The 23,401-nt window shown below is 35.4% G+C and overlaps 3 protein-coding genes across 6 annotated transcripts; 2 read left to right on the top strand and 1 right to left on the bottom strand.

Moving 5' to 3' along the window:
- The first annotated feature begins 50 nt into the window (after positions 1-50).
- Positions 51-7,282, top strand: LOC113114869 (synaptosomal-associated protein 25-like). Of its 2 annotated transcripts, none has more exons than XM_026281947.1 (8): positions 51-239; positions 2,647-2,723; positions 3,384-3,425; positions 4,155-4,203; positions 5,069-5,180; positions 5,954-6,088; positions 6,457-6,601; positions 6,694-7,282. In XM_026281947.1, exons 2-8 carry the CDS (start codon positions 2,652-2,654, stop codon positions 6,757-6,759), a joined length of 621 nt encoding a protein of 206 aa, XP_026137732.1. In that variant the 5' UTR covers positions 51-239; positions 2,647-2,651; the 3' UTR covers positions 6,760-7,282. The 2 variants fall into 2 exon arrangements, with proteins under 2 accessions (XP_026137732.1, XP_026137731.1); XM_026281946.1 differs by lacking the exon at positions 5,069-5,180 and adding an exon at positions 4,574-4,691.
- Positions 7,283-8,589: 1,307 nt separating this feature from the next.
- On the top strand, positions 8,590-14,581 carry LOC113114852 (uncharacterized). 3 transcript variants are annotated; one of them, XM_026281927.1, is made up of 6 exons: positions 8,590-8,809; positions 9,336-9,387; positions 9,727-9,953; positions 10,068-10,523; positions 10,628-10,681; positions 13,200-14,581. In XM_026281927.1, the coding sequence occupies exons 3-6, from the start codon at positions 9,815-9,817 to the stop codon at positions 13,694-13,696; spliced, it is 1,146 nt and encodes a 381-aa protein (XP_026137712.1). In that variant the 5' UTR covers positions 8,590-8,809; positions 9,336-9,387; positions 9,727-9,814; the 3' UTR covers positions 13,697-14,581. The 3 variants fall into 3 exon arrangements, with proteins under 3 accessions (XP_026137712.1, XP_026137711.1, XP_026137710.1); XM_026281926.1 differs by lacking the exon at positions 9,336-9,387 and having other exon boundaries at positions 8,591-8,805; XM_026281925.1 differs by lacking the exon at positions 9,336-9,387 and having other exon boundaries at positions 8,592-8,809.
- A 1,370-nt stretch (positions 14,582-15,951) lies between these two features.
- On the bottom strand, positions 15,952-18,878 carry LOC113114866 (XIAP-associated factor 1-like). The gene is made up of 7 exons (XM_026281942.1): positions 18,799-18,878; positions 17,630-17,765; positions 17,377-17,433; positions 17,042-17,273; positions 16,836-16,903; positions 16,500-16,730; positions 15,952-16,008 (listed from the first exon to the last, which is right to left on the bottom strand). Exons 1-7 carry the CDS (start codon positions 18,831-18,833, stop codon positions 15,970-15,972), a joined length of 798 nt encoding a protein of 265 aa, XP_026137727.1. The 5' UTR covers positions 18,834-18,878; the 3' UTR covers positions 15,952-15,969.
- Positions 18,879-23,401: the final 4,523 nt, after the last annotated feature.

Here is a 23,401-nt window from a genome sequence, read left to right as displayed (position 1 = left end):
TCACAGCAGCCAATTAAAATCCCCAGCGCAAGAAAATGAACAGAAATAACCAATCGGCTTCACAAAGGGGCGTGGCCTCTGAGTTACCTGTGACGAACAAGACGCCTGCTCGCGCTGAGTAGATGATGCTGAAATCAGATCGATGACCAAACACAGGTGTTAAGCGCGAGGGTGAACAAAACGGCTTCGTCTTTGCGCCACCCTCAGGAAAAAATAACGCGTGTACCTGCTGTCATACAGTAAGTAGTTTATATATATTTTTGAGAATCTCGTTGAAGAATATACTTTGTCATTTTTTGCAACTTACTGAAAAGTAAATCAGAGAATATGGCGTCTGTTAATGCTGGGCTTTAACGATGCGTTGGGATGCTAATTGTTTTCATTAAATAACTCATGTAGTTAATTCTGACATGAATATAGGTTGCAGACAGATGCTACAGCAAATAAATAACCTCTTCATCAGAGAGATTCCAAAAAATAAAGTAATAGCTATATAATTTAACATTAAATATGTAATTGAAGCTGTAAATTAAATGTTTTGTTTAGTGAGATGATTATTATTCAAAATGTTTAGTGAGATGATTATTATTCAAAAGTTGCTTTTAAAAGGTTTTTCTAGTTGCTTGACTTACAATCTGATTTGGTCTGTCCGTTGTCTTTGGACAGCATTGGTCTCATCAATGAACAAATGAAATCCTCTCATTAAGTCCATGTCCACCTGTGGTTTAAAACCAGTCCAATAAATAAACAGCAAGGCGCTGTGCCCCAGGGAATGCAATAAGATAAATAAGCTTGTAAGCTCAAATCTTGCCCTTTTCAAGTGACTCATTTGATGTTTTCAGTATTAAATGTTGATGATCAGTCAAGATTTTTTTCTGCCTTTTTGGTATAATGCAAATCATATCAAATAACTGTAAATGGTTTGTATACAATAATGAAAAACAAGAAAAGAAAGAGTTAATAAAGCCCATCATAACTTCATCATAGTGTTCACTGAAAATGTGTGTGCATCATTAAATTAGTGATCTGGTAAAGGTTCTTATAATAGATGTTTTTCATATGCCATGACATGATTTATTGGTTAGCATTTCATCAAAGGTTTCTTTCAAGCTGTACATCTGCTTGTTGCTATAGTGAACGAGACAATATTTAGATTTAATGTAATTAAAACTAAATAAAACGAGAAAAGGTTTATGTGCAGTGTCATTTGGGGTGATTTTATATCCTGCTGACCTTAAAATCAAATACTATAAATACGTTTATGATATACTTATTAATATGTATCTGGTATTGTGGTGTCTTTCATTCTGAGTGGATTATAATAACCTTAAAAACATAAACATCATAAAACTTTTTAAAATCAACATGGAATTAAAGGGAAAGTTATCGTGTTGGGGTGGAACAGTTGTACTTTTAAAGGAATAGTTCACCCAAAATGTTTAATTTGCTAAATATGTATTGCACCCTCAGGGCATTCCAGATGTTTGTGCAAATCTGTTCAAACATAGAAGCAAACTCATGAGTTTGCTTCTATGTTTGAACAGATTTGCACAAATTTAGCATTACTTCACTTGCTCACCAATGGATCCTCTACAGTGAATGGGTGCCGCCAGAATGAGAGTCTAAACGGCTGATAAATACATTACAATAATCCACAAGTTATTCACACGACAACTTTTTATGAAGTAAAAATCTGTCTGTTTGTAAGAAACAAATTCCTAATTAAAGTTAAATTTAACATGTAAATAGTCACTTCTGGCCAAAATATAAGTCCATAATTTTTAGAGTGACATCTATCAGCGTTGCTCTCGCGTCTTGCACAAGAGAGCAGCATGTTTAGAAAGCCATGTAAAATTCATCTACATTCAACTTTTAAAAAACTAATTTTTTCAAGACTCACTGCTCATGTTTTTAAACTAAGAAAGTAGCCAAATGATTGGTCTTCAGTCCTTTGTATTAAACTATGCATGCATACATGCATGGTAAGGTTTTTTTTCTAATTGTTTAAGATACTTTATTAATTATATATGGTTTACAAACACTATTTTAAAACATTTTGCACTTTATCTTCAAAGAAAGTCGTGTTATTTTATTGCATAATATTTTGCGCGATGCGCCCTCTTGTGGCCTCAGGAGAGAAGCCAAAAGCTTTTTTCCCCAACACTGAAATTATGCATTTTAAATTCGAATATAATTATAATGTCCATTATACGCCATATTTCAGTTTTTTTCCCCTGTGCACATGTATCATGAAGATGCGTCGAAGGATGCAGAATACATAACTAGCCTGCTGCTGTTTTTTTTTTTTAGTCATGAAATAAAGGTTCAAGACATTGTGACAACTTAAACACAGCCTTTTAACACTGTAAGCTCAAGGACTGGCTAAGGTTTGTGGAGATATCTAATTTTACAGCCTTTGTTCAGGATGCATGCTGATTCTGAGATGCACCTAGCAATTAATAAATGATGGTTTTGGTTTTGCTCAAGGGGGTCTGATTTTATGCAACACATCAGCTGTGCTGTTTCTTCTCTGTTGTACCAGACCAATTATTGCTGTCAATCTGAGGCATGCTGAGTTTATAAACCCTTTGCTCTAAGAATAACCGCGTCCTTCGACCTGTCCTGCCCCCCTGCTGCATTTCTCAGCTAGGATGGCTGCTGACTCCACCATGAGATCTGAAGCGGAGGAGCTGCAGAGGAGGGCCAATCAGGTGACAGATGAGGTAATGCTGCTAACAATCACCAAAGTAGCAAAGTTCAACATTGGTTTGAATTGATTTGCGTGGGTCTTTCTTCAGCTGATGGTGTGTTTTTCCTGTCCTGTTTTGATGAGAGTGCTCATCAACAGGCCTACAGTGATGACATCAAACATTTTCCATTCTCAGTTATTCCCATGGTACATAACAGCCTGGATGATGACGCTAAACACATTTTATATACACCTGCAGTATTATTATGATTCCCACTGTGTTGAAGTCAGGTAAATTGTAAATGAAGCCATTATTCATTGCCAGATTTTCCATTGGGTGTTATGCAATGGATAATGTACACTCCATCAGTCTTTATCACAAAATAAACCCTGGCAGGGTGATCTGGACTCTGACGCAGAGCACTTATTAAACAGCTACTCACCAAGAAAAGACATATTTGCACATGAAAGAATGGTTTGAAATTGTTTTGTAATTCTACCTCTGGGGCTACATTGTTGTTTTCTGCTAATTAAAAAAAAATTCAATACAGTACACAAAACAAATGGCCTAGAAACAAGTATTACAGTGATATTAAAATACTGAGGTCCTCTGCATAGTTATTGATTGAAGTGAAAATTACCAAGTTATAAATGCGTTCTTTTCAGTCACTGTTTTGAATTTTATCTCTGACAGTCCCTTGAGATCACTAGAAACATGAGGCTTCTGCTGGAGGAGGTGAGTGATCCTTATTCATAACAGCATGTATAATATATTTAAATAATTGCAATTACCTCATCCTGTGTTGTTGAACAGTTGTCAAATCAGTGTGTATCTCGTGTGACTGACCCAACAAAAACCTGATCTAAGAAATAAACCAAAAAATTGTATTCTAGCTAACTGAAACTAGAACCATAAACCAACCATTTTGTTACTTAAAATATACATAAAAATGTATTAACTTATTTTAGCTAATTACCAAGGTAACATTTCTTGTTTTAATTCACAAAAATAACTAAACGTGAAATATGAATTAAATAAACTATATAGACATATTTACAAAACACAACTAATAAAAATCACAAAAAACATTAAAACTGTAACTATAATTAAAAACAGAATAAAAAAATTCAAAACTATTATAGAATTTTGAAGAAAAGTAATGAGGTAAAAATATTTCAAATTGTGCTGATAATATAATTAGTTTTGATTTGTTTTTAGGGAAAATGCTAAATTCACTAGTGGTCTCAAAGTTTTATACCCCACTATTCAAACAGTCAAACAAATCTGTAATTCTTCAATAAAACATAATTAAAAATGGTTGTGATCATGCAATTATTATTTATTGTGGAACACCCTTTTCTTAAATTGGCCTTTCATTCATTTTTTTCATTAGTCTGCAAGAAAATGTATAAATTGCCTAATTTGATGTGCACTCATACTGAATTATTTTCAATTCTTCAACAGAGTAAAGATGCAGGGATCAGGACACTTGTTATGCTGGATGAGCAAGGAGGTAATGAATTATCTTCATACACTTTGTATAAATAGATATAAAAGGTACAGCACCTAAAAAATCAACTAATTACTTGCAAATGCATTAGTTGTTCTTTTATCCTGTTGCATCTTTATGACAGATAGCGATTATCTTTATGCTAATGATACAGAATATGCACAGGATGAGGGAGTACAGACCGTGCGTTCTTTATCTTTTGTTTTTTACTCATCCTTACAGTACGAAATATATAAATACAAACATATGTGATTCTGTACAAATGAAAATATGTATCCTCTGTGCGTTTTTGAGTGCACGCTTGCATATTTCCCCTTTCAATTCCCCTTCCCCCTGCCTCCCATGCCCTTCCCCACTTCCTTCGCATGGGCAGAACAACTGGACCGCATAGAAGAGGGCCTGGATCACATCAACAAGGACATGAAGGAGGCTGAGAAAAATCTCACTGACATGGCCAGGTGTTGCGGTCTGTGCATCTGGCCGTGTACAAAGTAGGTCTCCTCCCAGACACCTGAGCCATGGCTGCTTGGTGCTCAGAGATGTCACCTCTCTGCCCATGCCCCTGTCCCACTGATAACCTCTCCTGCTGTGATGTTGCTACATGTTAGTCTTTTTTGGCTGTTTTGTGAGCAGAGGTTCCTGCAGGACTCCATGTAAACATGTTTTTTAGTTCATATCTGTCCATTTCGCTTGTCATTTGGAGCTAGAGCTACCATTGATGTTTAGTTGCTTATGGGCCTGTGGAGCTTCGAGCTGAGAAAATGGTTGTTGTTGTGTATGTGTGTTTTTTTATTTTATTTTTTATCTCGTCTCCATACTTTAACCCCTGAAACCTCCATGCTCTGTGATCCCACCTTCCGTCATCCAGAGCAGCTTGAGCGGATTGAGGAAGGGCTGGACCAGATCAACCAGGACACGAAGGAAGCTGAGAAAAACCTAACAGATCTTGGCAAATATTGCGGTCTGTGCTCCTGTGATAAGTATGTGATGTTTGGAGGGGCTTGGCTTTTAGTTGCTTGCATGAAAATCGTTTTGTGCCAGAACTCAAGAAATCACAGGAAACTGGTTGGATGTATTGTCTTTTTTTACATTCTTCATATACACACACACACACACACACACACACTAATAGCTTGGAATAATTAAGATTCAACATATTAGAATGATTTCTGAAGTGTTATGTGACATTGAAAACTGGAGAAATGGCTGGTGAAAATTCAGCTTGGCCATCAAAGAAATAAATTACATTTCAAAATTCATCAAAATAGAAAACTGTTATTTTAAATTGTAATAACATTTGACAGTATTACTGTTGTTAGTTTTATCAAATATATGTAGCAGAGTGAGCATAAAAGACTTCTTTCAGAAACATCAAAAATCTTAATTATTCCAAAACTGACTGGTAGCGTGTATACATTTATATTTCTCTTTATATGAAATGTATTGGAAGGAACAATACCTTATAATATTTTAAATGTGAAAAATATGCACCCTCACTTGTGTTTAACATCAAACTAATACAATTTATGACTTTAGTTGATTACTTAACTATTGTCAGACAAGCTCCAACCAAATAATATGTACTGTGATTTTTGTGTGGTTCATTTATAACTATTCCTGTGTGTTCAGAGTCAGCGTTGAATCCTCTTCAAACTATTTAGGCAGTTGCAGCCTAAATTTCACAGTTTTAGTATTAACAGCTCGTATGACTAATCTTGTCAACTTTATGTCTTTCTCATATGGCTTCTCTCAGACTAAAGGACTTTGAAGCAAGTGGGGCGTATAAGAAGGTTTGGGGTAATCAAGATGGGGTGGTGTCTAGCCAGCCCTCTTCCCGAGTCATGGATGAGAGAGAGAAGATGACCATGAGTGGTGGATATATTAGAAGGTGCCAGAACTTTTGGCTTCTTGATCATAAATTGACTCTTATTGAGCAATATGCGTTTATCGATCATTGAGTAATACATTATTATGTTGCAAATGAAATAAATGCTGTTCTTTTGAACATTAAACTTCCCTTTAATTTTGAAGATATAGAATGAAGTTTCTATAGGTTCTAAGATTCTATATGACCCTGAATTCTGGTAATGGCTACTAAGAATTCAGCTTTGCTTTCACAGGAATTAATTAAATAAAATGTACATGATTGTATTTTTGTTGCAGCTTTGGTGAGGAAAAGACATTTAAAAACATTTAAAAAATCTTAGCACCCCTGAACTTTTGACCAGTGTATAAAGAGTCGTTTGTCTTTGATAGAGTGACTAATGATGCATTGGAGGATGAAATGGAGGAAAACTTGGCACAGGTTGGCAGTATCCTTGGCAACCTCAGAAGCATGGCACTTGACATGGGCAATGAAATCGACACTCAGAACGTCCAGATTGAACGCATTCAGAGCAAGGTCAGTGTTTGGAAGGGGTTCAGAAACATATCTTCTACAAGAGAAGCTGAACCTTTTAATATTAACTGTTCTTTTATTGTTTTTTTTTGTAGGCCATGGTCAATGAGTCCCGCATCAATGAGGCCAATCAGAGGGCCACAAAGCTAATAACAAGATAGAAACATGGGATTTTTTTTTAAACGTTTACAGTCTTCTAGGAAAATGTGTGCACATGTTGATACAAATGATTAATCTTTTAAATGACTATTTACAGAACTTGGATTATTGCCTACTGATGTGACAGTATATTATTATTATTATATGTTCCAACAACAGCTCTTAAATTGAATGAATAATATACTGTCTCTAGTCTGTGCTGTAATTGTAATTTAAGCATGTATTGTACAGTATAGGTTATAACAACATCTTTTAGACAGCTATCTTTGTTCTTTTAAGCCTGCAGAACAGTTTTCATAGCTAATAAAAGCTCACTATTAAGACAAAGCAGTGTCTTAAAGCTGTATTGGTAAATGTAATTTGTTTGTCTAGATTAAGTAGCTTTTTTAAAAATCTAGTTTAAAAGGTCAAGGGTTTGTTTCATGATGGACAATTTTTTTTTCTGCTATACATGGGCCACTTGCTTAGGGTCTTCTGTCTGTCTTTTATTATTTTATTTTCAAAATAAAACTAAATTTATATTTTTCAGTTAATCCCTTGACTTTTTACTGTGGAGCAAATGATAACTGGCAACCTATTCACATTGATTTAGTATTTTTTTGCACTATATGACTGAAGGTTACTCAGTGTGGGACATTTCTCCTAATTACGTAAAACAAAGTCAGCCAACTGTGAGTCGAAAGAACAAGAGGTGAATAAATGACAGTTCATTTTGGGGAGAACTGTCCCTTTAAGCCGTGACTCAATCTCAACGTAGCTTTTGGACTCGTGAACGCATATTTGAGGAACTCTCTACACCCACCTAGCGGGGGCTACAGACAACTACAATGCCACTCCCCAGGTCTGAACCAACTCTGAAACCGAGAACCTCAAAATGGTGGCGTTTTGTTGTATAGCCACCTCATTACAAAACTGTAAATGATGGTGAAATATTCAACGAATACTCAAACATATAATTTCATTTTGCTGCCTCCCGAACTTCTGCTTGAAAGCCTATATTCCTATGATCCTCAAGAAAATGTAACGGAATACGACCTGGGTTCCACAGATAAAGAACGAGATGCAACACAATCAATTTTTTCTACCTCATTCGCTTCAGTGTAAAGGCCTATTTTAATTCCAGCATTTGTTCGCCTACTGTGAGGATTAGCCCCTTGTGATTTGTGTCGTTGACTGCTTTATTTTAACCATTTTATAATGTTAGTTGCTTACACATTCTCTTTAGTAAACTGCACTATATTAATGTGTACAGTAAAGCACAAATCTTTAGTATTTAAAAATAGAGTAGAGTAGTAGAGTATAGCATCTGTTCTTTTTTATACAGTTTTTATAAATTACACATAAAGGCGCATATCTTTAATTGTTGTATTTCCTTGACGCGAAAAGGAAATCGTGGATCATGTGTATATATATATATATATATATATATATATATATATATATATATATATATATATATATATATATATATATATATATAAGAGATTGCACTCTAAAACAGTCGTATTTAGCTTATTATCTATCTGGCCGAATATTTTACTGCTGAGAATAACTAGGAAAAAAAAAATGTATTTTTAAAAATTAAAATGTCTTTTAAAATTGTAAAAATTTCAGACCAGGAAGTCACTTTTTAATTAGATTTTTTACATTTATTTATTATAATTATTGTAACTATTGGGACTGTAGCTTCGAAAGTTTCCAAACACCACAAAATAGCCTATTAGACTGGGAAAAAACGCGTACAAAATCCACAAATATTTTTACGCGATATTTTTAACTTGTATGTGAATAAAAGGCGACTTAAATTTATTTTTATTTAATTGCAAGTTGAACATTTTCATGCTTATACAGGGCCACAGTGTTTGCATGTACAGTTAGAACAGCTTCCACACAGGCATAGGGAAGGATTACTATAGAATGTTGGCGAACTATCGCTGTGGAGGGGGAAAACACGTAGAGCTGAGTCTGCGCGACGCAGGGGATCACTGCCTACGAAGTTTATCGGGCAAGGCTACACCGACAAATCCTAGGACGCATTCGGCCGCACTGTAGGTAATTACCACTCAATATATCGTTAATAGCGATATTAAATAATGCTGATCGCCGTTCAGATGTAACTTACGCAGTATCGGTTTGATTCCAAATTCGTTCGTAAACGCGTCTACGAAATGCGCGAGTCGTCCATTTTTCTACGTTTGGCTAACGACAAACAAAATACAAATGTGTTTGCGTTTCCTGGTGGAATATTTGCTTATTACGATATCTGAATCTATCTTTCTACGCGGTCGATTGAATACTGTACGCGAGATTTTCGAGAAATGGCAGATTTGGACGCTCGAGATCGATGCTGTGCGACCGTGATGGCGTTCGCTCGATTCTCTGTGTTCCTTTTGCTCTCTGACGATTAGGCAGGAAAACAACAAAGAAGCAGGAAGCATATGGGCACACCGGCGAGGCGGTGTGAGATCACGCCGCAATTAGTTGTAACAGTTAATTTAAAGTAAAAGGGTCCTAGAAAAATATGATTCTGTGCTTTGCACAAATCATCTCTGTCTGTGTCTGTTCTGTCTTTTTAAAGTGCAGAACACAAGCAACATTCATCACATGACCATAATAAATCAGAGGGACAAGTAAGTTTATTGTACAACACAATTAGCACACACACACACACACACACACACACACACACACACACACACATATATATATATATATATATATAATTAAAAGAAAATATATAGAATATTTAAATAAAATTAATATTTTAACTCTGCGTTAAGAAGCTAAATATTAAGATGTTTTGTCAGTTTTTGAGGAAGTGAGAACAGGTTAGTTGTATTTAATTAGTGTGTCACACCCATTTTCTTCTTTGCTTGGAAGGTTGAAGAGAATGGATTAGTTAAATGATGTTGAAAGCCTCTGGATGAATTTTACTTTTGATGTTAAATTAATATCTTTTATTATTTCAGCCATATTACTCATCAAGCCATCTGATGGATGAAGTCTAGAAGCCCTGTTTGATTTGGTTGATTAGTTTTGAAGAGAAGAGGAAGAAGGATGTCGGAGTTCATGCCTTACCCTTACAGAGGGCCGGGAGGTGCTTTGATGCGCTTCAAGAAAAGAAAGTCACGTTTCACATTTCAGGAGGTTGAACTGCTGCTCAGTGAGGTACAGAAAAGGCGCCATATTCTAGTTGGTAAGTCAAACATTCTTATTTTCATATCACAAAATTCAGAAGGATCTGAAGGGATGTCAATTATGATTTGCATATGTGAGGGAAAATAATTTAATGAACTCACGATTTTAATAGGAAAGTTCAACCGGGGCATTTCGAAGGATCTGAAAAACCGCACATGGGCGGATGTGACCGCACTTATCAATGAGGTCAGTGAGTGTCATCGAGAAATTATTGAAGTCATTAAGAAATGGGCAGACCTCAAATGCGACACCAAGCGGAGGGTGGCCGCCATGAGGGCATCGGGAGCCACGGCCGCCCAGATCGCACAAGAGCTGTCGCCTATAGAAACTATGGTGCACCAGATCCTTCAGATGTCTAACCCTAACGTAAATGTGAGCAGTTTGGCAAATGATGACCAAATGGATGATGAAGACGAGGACATTCCATGTCTCTCTGAGATACCACAAAGCTTCTCACACATGACAAATGGCAGGCCTCATTCATTTGGTTTGCCAATGCCTCCTCTCTTCCACACTAGTATCCCAGGCAAAAGTGATACCGAGCTTCCTGCACACATGATGTTCAGTGGTGAGTTCCATTTTTATTTTATTTTTAAATTAGTTAGGTGATTTATTACTGAGAGTTCGAAAGGACAAAATATAATACATTTGTTACTTTTATTGAATTGATAGATTCATCATCAGTGCCTCTAATAGATGTCCAGACTGACACATCAGAAAAGGAAGGTAAGAAATAATGCAGAGAGACTTGCCACACATTTTGATTCTTTTAATTGGTCAATGGCATGCTTTTGTATCTCCGTCAACTTGTTAAAAAATATAATTACTTTATACATTAGATGTGAATACCTTTTATGATGAGCATGTTTTTGATTAATTCTGAATGAAAATGTGATTTTGTGTCAAAGTACAAAAATGTCAGGGAGGTGATACTATAATCTTTATTTTGTGTTAGGCATAAAAGATTTGCATTATATTAGGGGTGCATGATAAAGATCGGCAAATCATTAATGCGCATCTCGTCAGTAGACCCAGTTCTCTAATCAACGATATAAATTCCATCAGGTGTGTGATTTCACATGGAGCAGCTGTTAGTACACAGAGCCGTTGTTAACTGACAAGCTGCACAAATAAATGCTATAATGAAGGTGGATTTGTGCAGCTTGTCAGTTAACAACGGCTTTGTGTAGTAACAGCTGCTCCATGTGAAATCACCATAGACCATATAAAAACTAGTGGTGGGCTGTTATCGGCGTTAACGTGCTGCGTTAACGCGAGACTCTTATCGGGCGATAAAAAAAATATAGCCGTTAATCTATTCTCAAAGTTGGGTTGGGAGCTTTCACCTTGATATTTTATACAACCGACTGGCTGAGGCCAGCCTAAAAAGATGCTCAGGACAGTTGACGGGCCACTGCTGCGCATCGTCACGAAAGCTTATCTTTTTCACATGTTTTTACGCCTTACCGCTTGTCGATTTAAACATTAAAGCATCCAAACACAAGATGCGGAAAAGCTGAACAGAGTAGCTGGTTACTCGCGGTGCGCACTGTGTTCGGTGCGGAGAGAGAGAGAGTGCCACGTATCACGGACAGCGACACTGAACCGAGCTCTCTTCTGCGAAGAGAAAGGCGTCTCAAAACACTTGAACATCGAATTTGCTTATTTTTGCTCTTGTGCCGACAAAATATGTCAAAATATCCACCTTGGAAATTATGCTCGAAAAAACCATCAGTTATTTCTTAAGTGGAAGTAAACAGTTGAGGAAAAAAATGGCATGTGTATTATATTGGATGCGTTCATCGCCTCTTAAAGTGACCGCACCTAATTTAGCTACTGGCTGCTGTAATGTTAATCCAAGAAAATGAAAGAAAGAAAATCACTCACTGCTCTTGACTGCATTACTTTGTAGTTTTAACAGTCAAACCAAAAATTATTCAGACACCAGGTATAATTTTTTATATATACAGCGAAACTGTAATAATGTGAGAAATGTTGAAGGTGTCTGAATAAATGTAGGTTTGATTGTATATTTCATTTTTACATTGAAGACTATCCAGTGCTATTTTACATTTAATTATTTGGTTTCTGTACCTTGACACCTACAAACTTGAAAAAGACTTAAACACATTGGTGTGAAACAGGCGTAAGGTTGTTTGCACCTTGTGCAATGTGGAATTAGTTTACAGATTTTTCAAGCACTTTATGATGCATTTTGGAAACGGGAGATGAGCCCCTTTTCTAATGCACCACCTAGCTTGATAAACCCCTTCTCAAAGACTTACTGTTTGTCATTTTATTTGGGTAACACATATTCTGAATACCTTCGGCAGAATTCGAATGAGCCATTTTAATCTAGATTAATATAGATTAATTTCAAGATCATAGTGAGATTAATCTAGATTAAAAAGAATTAATCTATGCCCACCACTAATAAAAACATGGACATATTGTCCGTGACGTCACTCGTAGACTCCTGAAGAGCGTTTTAGGCTCCTGAGAAACTGAGCTCCCGCTGATCTCATGGTCTCCAAAATCGTCAAAATACATTTTTAAATAGGCGCAGTCTTTATAAATAAACCGCATATTTGAGTTTAAAACAACTACATTCTCACCTGAAATACTTTTAAAACTACATTTAATGACACGATAACTTTAATATTTAGAAAATTATCAGAATAAATGTTGGTTGAAATCACAATGCTGCATGAACGCAACTGAACGCAACAGAAACCTCTCTCATGATGCAAATCTGTGTCTGTTGTGAAGTGAATTTCACGCATGAATAAAGCGAATTCCATGCAAAAATGAAGCGAATAAACTCAAAATGTTCAAGCATCCAACTATGCGCAAATACCATGATTTATTCACATAAGTTGCATCTGCTGTGAACGCCCCATAACACTCCCTCAGTGAGGTGCTCGGTAGAGAGGGGCGGAGTCAGCAGAGCTCATTAACATTTAAAGGGAAATGCTACAAAATGGCTTGCTCTGAAAAGAGCTGTTTTTGACGCTAAAAAGGGTGTTTTTTACACTACCATTGAGAAATTTTAAACAGTCTATGTTACAGACTTTTCATTAAGACCCTAAAGAATCATATCAACTTGGGGAAAATGGGCATTCGATGATCCCTTTAATTGACCATAATGTTTTATATATCCATTTAATAAAATAAACCAATCTTAATTAATCTCTTTCAAATATGACGTTAATGTCTAAAATTAACATGTTTCTTATCCTTCCAGTCAGTAACATGCAGTTTATTGAACAGAGAAGCAAACCAAACCAGAATCCTATTGGTATTACTGGATTCCTCAGTCATCCTATTGCTGAGAAGAGCCATGTTCGAGAAAAACCTAATCACAACACAACATTTAACGGCCCCTCATCTTCCAGTATCCCAACATTTGTTGCACCTTCTGCAGTGGCCGCCTCATCATCACGTTCCGCTCCTGCTCGGCTCCCTCCCCAACCTGCTCCTGTGGAGCCTCGCAGTCTGCAGGAACATTTATCCCAGAGTGCCTCGCTCAGCCTGCAGGAACAGCAGGCCACCACACTGCTGATAGGGTCGCTGTCTCGCTCACTGGAGTCACTTGCAGAGTCGGTGCAGAGATTGGTTCACACCCAGCAGCAGTTTTCACGTGACACCTTACAGCTGCAGCGTGAAACACTCCACGTCCTGCGTGATTTCTCCTCCAACGCCTTGACTCTCCTGCAGGACAAGGTCAACGGACATCCATAGCTTTATCAGCAGCTACATTTGGAAGCAAGTTACAGAAATGGTGAATACGGATAGCAAAGAAAATACAATAAGCTTGAGGATATAGTGACACTAGAGTTTATGGCAATCTCTGAAAATGTTTTAAGATTTATAGAGCTGACAGGACTAAACGTTTTCCCTATTTATAACATAATAACCAAAATAAGATGCATTAGAATCTAAAATGGGTTCCTTGTAGAGTTCCTTGTATGTACCGATGACTGGGTCTTATAAACTGTTGGACCAATTATGTGCTGTTTTACAGGTAATTTAAACGAGCAAAATAATTGACTGGTAATTTAATATAATTAATTATATTTGTGGTGCTTTTTAATATATTGCAAAGTGACCATTAAATTGGCTGCTTTTAATTTATGTATTCTTTATTATTATTAGATTTTTCTTTATTTAGCTGTGTTATTCTGATGGTTCTCTATGTTTTACTTTTAAATCGGTTTCTGGCCTGCTGTATATGTTTATGTTCTTTTAGCCAGGTGCATTATCTGTTTTAAGTTGTTTCTCTTAACTTGAATTTCCAAAGACTTTTTTCTCCAGATGTGATTTTAAATTCTGATTGAAGGCACATTATCTTAGCTGTAGCTCCTATGGACCTGTGAAAAATAAGTATCCTGCTTTAAACCCCAATGTAAAGGAAGGAAATAAAAAATATACATTTAAGTATTAACTAAAATGATACAAATTTTTACTTGCTGCTTTTCTTCGTTCAGATTAAAGGAATAATTTACCCGGAAATTATAATTTGTTGATGATTTTCTCAACCTCAGACTATCCAAGTTGTAGATTAATTTGTTTCTTCATTGGAACTGACCTTGAGAAATTTAGCATTATGTTACTTGCTCACCAGTGGATCCTCTGCAGTGAATAGGTGCCGTCAGAATGAGAGTCCAAATAGTGGACTCCTATCAATTAATTTCCTGTGAACTAATCATTTAAGTGAACTAATCTTTTAAGTTAAAGAAAACAAGGATAAAGGTTATGGCTACCATATGTAATTTTTTGTCTGTTCAGTAGCACAGCAATCATTATCAGGAAATACAGAACGTTCAAACTGTTATACAACATTGGCTAGTTAATGCCACAATAATATGATGGTTAAACAGACCATCACAAATTTTTATCTAACATGTTAAACTCAAAGTGGCAACCTATGAACGTTTATGTAGAGACAAAGATTTATATAATCTACTTTATATAATTTGTATTATATTATACAGTTTGTCAACAGATGAAAAAAAAGAGCTCCAGGGGCTTATGACATTGTGACTAAACGTTTATTCTTGAATTTGCACTCTCAACAGTGATCTCTGTCTAAAGGAATACAAAAATATCCACTAGATGTCTCTCTTGCACTTTTGTTTTGAACAATAAATTGTAGTAAAATTCTACTCAATTACAAATAAACAAGCAGAGCAATGAAAGACATTTTAAAATGTTGTAAAACATATCAGCTAAGTAAGATTTATTAAAAGAAAGGAATATTAAGATGTTAAGGATAGGCAATCCTGACTGAAACTATGCCATCTTGTGGTCTCCCCCAATAAATGGCAATTTTTCTCCGTTTTCTCTGTTAGATGGTCTGCGGAACCCTCAGGGTATTTCAAACAAAAATATGAAGATGTTGGCATAGAGAGAAATAGTTTAAAGTCTAAAATATATCAAATAATTTCATGCACCTTATACAAATAGTTGTTTTAGCTTTACTTAATTTTCTTTGCGGTGGTCTGAGTTTTACCTGCGGATTTAACATTCAGTAAGATTTAAACAAGATTTATGAAAGAGACAAATAATTGCCTCATAAAATGGGTAAATAGTCAATAATTAAACAATAAAGTATGTACATAAACTACCCTTATATTACTCAAGATGTCAAAAACATTTGGCTTTTTTTTTATTCTCCTGGCCTATTATGAAGATTTTAAAGAGACATTATTTTCTAATTAAAATCATACAGTGATTATAAGAAGCACTGTAAACATTTTTTTTTTAGTTCGTTTCAGTAATTTCAATGAAATAAAATACAAAATTGTTACAATTGTAATTTTTTTTTTTTTTATTAAAATATATATTTAATATTTTTATTTGCAATGATTGGCGGGTTTCCAGTTTCCAGCAACCCTGTAAAGGTAATTTACACACATATTATAATTCATCAGTTGCACTGCAAAGTTATATTGGTGATACATTATAATATATTATTTGTATACTTACATATTTTGCTTTGATTTCACCATCTATCATGCCATGCTCAGATGTCTGTGTAATTCACATTTTTTCTTTGAAAATAAAATATAAATAAATATATAAACACATAATTAACAGTATATATTATATACTACATCAATTACAGTACTGATGAAAGGTTTGGTTTTCTATAGTTTTTTTTTTTTTTTTGTGAGCAGTACTTTTTATTATTACAAAAAGTTCCTATTTTCAAATAAATTGTTATTTTGAACTTTCTTTCTATACATTGAAGGAACCAGAAAAAAATGCATCACTGTTTCCATGGAAATATTACACTTTTTTTAGCATTAATATCAAATTGATCAAAATTTGAATATGATAATAGAGAAAACATTTATTCTTAATTACTGATTTAAATGTACTGTTTTACTGTCTTTTTAATTTTTGAACAATAGTACACTTATATTGGTATAATTAACCAAGTTAATGATATTTATTAAATCAAAAACAAAATGACTGTTCAGGTTCAACATGAGGCTGCACAAGTTTAAAACATCACTATGTACAGAACAGTGTGTTGTACCTCATGCCATTCCAGCGTCTTTACAGGAAGAGCCAGGTGACAGAGCGGACAGGTGCTTATCTTATCCAGGCCCATGCCAATGTTTCTGTCTCTCTTCACCTTTTGCAATGATGAGAAGGAGAAATCTGCAGCGTCTGGAGTGCTGTCATTTCCAGGACTGTGGTTTTCATCCTCTTCCTCTGAGTCATCATCCTTGACGTCTATAAACCGTAAGGACTGTGTGCAAAGCATCTAGAAAAAAATAACTAAAGATTTAACATATTTGAGGTGTTAAAAATACATTTTCATAATCACGTTAAAACTTTATTTAAATTATTTTTATTGACACATTTTTACCTTGTGTTCTTTCAGCTTGTCTGAGGGAATGTACTTCAGACAGTTTTGACACTGCAACATAGTCTGCTCTGAAGATAAGAGATATGACAAATGCCAGTATTTTACATTCACAATTTGTCTGGATACCTTAAAATATGCAGAACCTGGCAATACTAAGTCCTATAACATATCTATAATATTTCAGTCTGATCATGTCATTGACTAACCATCTGTGTCAGAAGTATCATCCTCAGGGACAAGGTCCTTTGATGTTGTGGGGGTGTTAGTAGAGCAGATCTGAGCATGATCAATTTGGTCCATTAGTTTAATGTACCGGCCACAGTCAGAGCAGCGCTCCGTGCGACTCCCACAGGACACTTCGTGCTCTTTTAGATTGCTCAGAGGAAGCTCAAGCTGACAAAACTCACAGATCTGAGGCCTCTCAGAGCACTCATCTTTCTGTAAGTGAACAACAGAAACAACAAAGGAATAAGTGTGAAAACACTCTAAGAGAGTGCAGCCTCAGACATAACATTTTCACAGTGTGGGACTGAATATTCACCTCATGATCCAACAGATGCCTTTGTTCCATCTTTTTATTGCACATCTTACATTTTACCTGTGAGACATAATGAAAAACGAGACCACTGACATGGTTTCTCAGAGGAGGAGATTACAGCGATGAGTAATAATCATGTCAAGTGGAAAACGTGTAGTTGGAAAATTAATCCCAAATAATCTGTTGTGACATAAAGGGCCAAGGGCCTGTAAAAAGCAGCAAAGTGTTAACCAGTGTTGAGTGGTGTGGTCCTGACCTCTGTGTGCTGTTCGGTGTTATGCTGCTCCAGTAGATCTCGAGGCACAGTTTCATCGCAGTCAGGGCATATACACAGAAACCTCTTACAGTGTGGTTCGTGCAGGTCATAGTTTGCCTTTGCCACCTCTTTTTTGCTGCATGAAAACATTGGAGAGACTCTTTACAGAGACTGGAGAATGGAAAAGGTGTTATGGCACTTCAAGGAACAGTTCACACAAAAATGTGAATTCTGCCATTATTTACACACAAGCATGCTGTTCCAATGCTTTATGATTTTGTTTTTTTCTGTGGAACAAAAAATATTTTTTGGAAAATATCTATATCCTGGTCACTTTTATTTCCATATAATGAATGTAAGGAGGGACTGGGGATGTAAAAAAAAAATAAAAATAAAATAATAATACTAAAATAATAAGCAGTTTTTCTTCCTGGGCCTTTGGGAGTTCATAATAGAAGCAGCTAATAGTCTAACTCTAATTAGTAAATTAATCTTTGAATGAATGAGTCGGTTGATTAGTTCACAAAAAGGTTCTCAATGACCCAGTCACAGGTTAAAAGTTACATCGGCCTGTTTTCGCATAAATCTATAATATCGCTTGAGGAGACATGTATGACACTTGTATGGCGCGATTGCGGTATTTCACGTACAGAATTCAGTCCCCATTCACTATAAAGTGGCCAGGCTATCCTTGTAAGATGTACTTGCTGTGTTCCCCGAAGAAATAAAGTAACACGGGTTTGGAAGGACATGCACGTGAGTAGTAAATGATGCTAGAAATGTTGTTTGTACTATTTCTATAACCTGCATGTGTTGTAGCTAGCAACAGGCTTCAGCCCGAGAGTGTTTACATCACTCTCATCACTTACAAGGTAGCCTAATAGCTAGCGTTAAAATATTTCACTAATCTATCCAGCTGAATATCAGTGATTCAAATCTGTCGCCATGTTACACACAGCTGGTCCCATAGTCTCACTTTGTTTAAATGAGATTATCGATAACAAAGGTATTATTGTTGATTAAGTAGAATTTTTTTTTTGTTTTCGAGATTTTGTTGTTGCTGCAGAATATTCTATGTAAATGATCTTACACTCGACGAAACATTTTATAATACAATACAGTAACTCTGTGCGCTATAATAACAGTAGGCTACATTATAAAACACTCACCAGTGAGTACATAAAACCAGTTCTACTTCGTCCATAGTTCGAGTGAGATGACTGGGTTACTGTGTTGGGGCTGATGGCTCCTAAATAGAAAGTGAAACAGAAACTTAAGGTGTCGTAAAGAAGTGTCTCTCTTTGCTAAACCTGTGTTGTTTTCAATCTGTAGCCTACAACATTGCCTTTTGTTGTGATGAAACAGTCAGCACCATAGTTGACATCTTTAATGGTGCAGCATATCTCATATAATATGATTACCATAACTCCTATTAGACTAGCCACTGATAAAAGAGAACAATCTAGTTCATGACGTCATGAAATCTATATTAGATTTAGATCAGTGATAGTAACACAATGTTGCTTAGTTGCTATAGCCCTACATGTGGGTGTGTGTGAATATACAAGATTTTATTGAGCTGTTAGTTTTGGAAAATATTTCTCTAAATAATTGAACAAGGCTTTTCTGACAAGGCCTCAGAGACATCAGCAGCTAATGGATGTTTGTCAGCAGAAACAGCACAGAATCAGACAGCAGTGTCACGCCAGGGGAATCACAGTAATTACGGTATTGAGTTTTGCATCCTCTCTCTTGCTACAGATGGCTGTGGACAGGGAAGTTTACCCAGACTGGTTCATTCTCTAATTCCTGAGTGGGTAATTTGTCACCTGCATTCTCTGATCAGAATTGTGATCAGCATTAGAGCTGCTGCGGCCAAATACACAATATAGGGTAATCAGGCCTGATGTTGTTTTACATAAACAAACAAGTTATTATTGCGTAAGATTGTAAGCTGCAGGCCTGGACTGTACATTTCTGTGTGTGGGTGACTCTTGTTATATAATATTAAAGTTCACAGTTCCTCATTCCACCATTTCGACCAGCCAACAAAGAGCAAAGCAAATAACAGGGACGTTCGCATCAATTCAACAGTCAAAGAGTGAGGAGTTCTAGTCTTCCATCCTTAAAGGGATAGTTCACCCAAAAATGAAAATTCTGTCACTAATTACTCACCCTCAGGGTCTAGGTCAGCACCGGCGCCACCACACACTTGCGTCATGTTACTGCCATGAACGCACATCCACAAGAGACACAGTACAGGAGAAAATGTGGAATAAAATGGTTATTTTTGTTTTCTTTAAGCAAAAAAAAAAATATTGTAGCATCGTAACATTACAGTTAAACCACTGATGTCACATGGACTACTTTGTCGATCATCTTGGTACTTTTCTGTGTCTTGATCTTGTAAGGCCCCTTGTTGTCTATGCGAGGGTCTTGAAACTCAGATTTCAACAAAAACATCTTAAATTGTGTTCCGAAGATGATTGGAAAGTCTTACGGGTTAGGAACGATGTGAGGGTGGGTAATGAAAGAAATTTTCTTTTTGTGTGAACAATCCCTTTAATATCTCACCACCTCCTCCTTCACCCCCCTTGGTGATTATATTATTAGTTTCTGATCTCTTTAGAGTTTCATAGTAGATCAAATTGCTTGTATGAGCACATTGGAGAGGACTTAGCTGTGTTTCTAAACTAAATATTGTTTTATTGCACTGCAAAACAATGTAACAGCAATTTCATAAAATGACCTTGGGATTGTTTTCAGTGTTATTTTGAGATAGTTATTAGGAGGATGCATATTATGCTTCTTATACTAGATTTTATGGCAATCACCTTTCATGTATCCTATTTTAATAAAAATACATTTTATTTGATTAACACTTTATTGGCTTGGTTTCACAGACATGGTTTAGACTAAACCAGGATTAGGCTATAGTTCAATTGGGACATTTACTGTAAATCCTTTTTCATAAACGTGCCCTAGAAAACACATTACTGGTGTGCATCTTGAGCCAATAAAAAACGCACTGATATATTTTAGGATCAGTCAGTGCAAGTTTCTTGCAGTTGACACAGCTTAGACGTTTACATTTTATAATTTACTAATTTGTAATTTATATATATACATTTTTGTAATCTAATAGAAACAACTTTTTAAAACCAGTCAAGGTTTAAGTTGAAATAAAAAATAAAGTTTAAAATGTGTATCATTTTATATAATAATTTATATAATAATAATTTAATTTATTATATATATTTTTATACAATAATGTATATCATTTTAAATGTATTATTAAATAATAATTTTTTCCTCTTTTCTTTAATCTTTCTGTCTATCTACTTATTTAAACAATGATTGAAACTTGGTATTATGAGCACTTCCTGTGTCTATTTGTCTCTTTAATATCAGTCACTTGATGTGTTCCCCAATTGTAAGTCGTTTTGAATAAAAGTGTCTGCTAAATGAAAAAATGTAAATTTAATTAGCATAATTTTACATGAAACCCACTTTAAAATTATAGTAAAAATACTTATATTCAAATAAAATGCATAACACAAGATGGAAATTAACGTACTAATTATTAAATGTAATAATAAAACCAATACGTAATAAAAACCATTTGAAATTTAAAAACTAAAGTAAAAAAGATACATTTTCATCTTTCTTTAAAAATATTTAGAACACTTTATTATAGAAATTTAATTGATGCAATTCACGTTTATTTGTCTAGCCCTTTTCACTATGGCAGAAATTTACAGAAAGAATCATGCACATAATTATACAAATTACACATAATCAAACAGACAGTGAAGATTACTGCAATGATTATATGTTGTGATGCGATTAAACGTTGCTATCAAGCAAAATTTGTTAGTATTATATGTTGTTCCAGGGTTAGCATCATCTGAGATCTCCTGGGGGGTTGGCATCACCTCTTCTCAGGTATTCGCTCACCTCAGAACTTCGAAAGGGTTGGATCCAGACTAAAATTTGTGTAATTCCTAGTTGCCTCGGGACAGAGAACGCTGAACGTTATCAGGAAGGCTATTACAGAGTTTTGGAGCCAAATATGTAAAAGCTCTAGCTCCTTTAGTGGACTTTGCTATTCTAGTACGTAATACCAAGAGTCCAGAGTTTTGTGACCTTAGGGAGCAGGATGGATTGTAGCATCTTAGAAGACTTGTTAGGTACGCAGGAGCTAAACCGTGAAGGGACTTATGTTATAAGCAAGTAGTAATATTTTGTAACTGATGCAGAACTTAATAGGTAGCCTGTGCAGAGACTTTAAAATTAGAGTAATATGATCATATTTTCTTGACCTGGTAAGGACTCTAGCTGCTGCATTTTGGACTAACTGTAGCTTGTTTATTGAAGATTATATTAATTGTATGAACAGAACATTTTTAAAAATGACCTTTAAATTGGTGTTAATATGACTCCAGACCATCTCATCCTGGGTTTTTTGCCATATACATGTAAATCAAACTACAAGAGAGAAGTTACAGCTCTAGCTGGCTGTCAGGTGTTGCAATATGCTCATTTTCGATTTCTGTCAAATCTAGTCATATGATTGCAGGGATTAAAACGGGTTGATAAAATGTAAAACCTTGTTTGAAAATGTGGTTGTTTTCGGATTAATGCTATATATATATACATATGTTCATCCAACCAAACTGGCATAACACCAAAGAACATTTGCAAAGAGGGTTACCAAGGCAACCCCAGAAAGTGCACCAATTAGAAGGCGCAATGGTTCTCAAACACTAAACTGCCAAGAGATTGAAGGAGATGGAGACAACAGCTCTAAACAAACAGATAAATGAAAGAACTAGGCAATGTTCAACAGGCATTTTAGTGGAAACGGCATTAGCCACTACTTGAGGTTGTTGCTGAGCACAGAGGATACAGTGTTCTTGCCCAGGTTGTGATGTTTCCACAAAACTCATCAGATATGTCATGTACCCCTTCATGTGAATCCAGATTATTGATGTTCCTCCAGTACGTGCGAGTGAGAGTATATGTGAGTGGACATTGATCTGATTGGATCCCAGTGGTGGTCGACCACACTGAACACATGCTGCTCTAATGGCCAGTGAGGCACATTTGTGTGCATGTGAAAAAACAACTGTGGAGTGGAAACTTCCTCTTTGAGCAGATTCATGTTTTCATTGTGTTGCAAAGCTTACTTGAGCTCTGGACTGTTTGTTTTAGTGTTGTGAATTTACTGCCGTCTTTACACTGCGAAAGCAGAAGTTGCATCTGAAAACGCATTTACAGGATTTTAATGCTGCAGATTGGCAAAAAATTTTTTTATTTTATTTTGTTGCACAATGTTACTATATTATCGCCCAGCTCTTCATATATATATATATATATATATATATATATATATATATATGTATGTGTGTGTGTGTGTCTGTGTGTCTGTGTGTGTGTGTGTGTGTGTGTGTGTGTGTGTATATTAGAATACTTGCATATATACAATATCCAAACTGCTTGATCGATTGCTTCATTGCATATTATCTAACAGCTCTAATATACTAAATAAATTAAATAAATTTAATTTAACAGTAACATCATTATTTTCTTTAAGTATAGCTTTGAAACAGTGTGCATTGTGAAAAGTTGAGAAACAATAAATTTACACAGAAATTTCAATAGCAAAAAACAGTTATAAAAAAATGTTTTTATATTTTCATTCATGATTTTATAATAAATTATAAATGCGTAGTAAATTTTGTCATGAAAGGCTGGTATGATGCTATAATG

This window comes from Carassius auratus, chromosome 15 (assembly GCF_003368295.1).
Source record: "Carassius auratus strain Wakin chromosome 15, ASM336829v1, whole genome shotgun sequence".
Lineage (NCBI taxonomy): Eukaryota > Metazoa > Chordata > Actinopteri > Cypriniformes > Cyprinidae > Carassius > Carassius auratus.
This window is presented reverse-complemented; position numbering and strand designations above follow the sequence as displayed.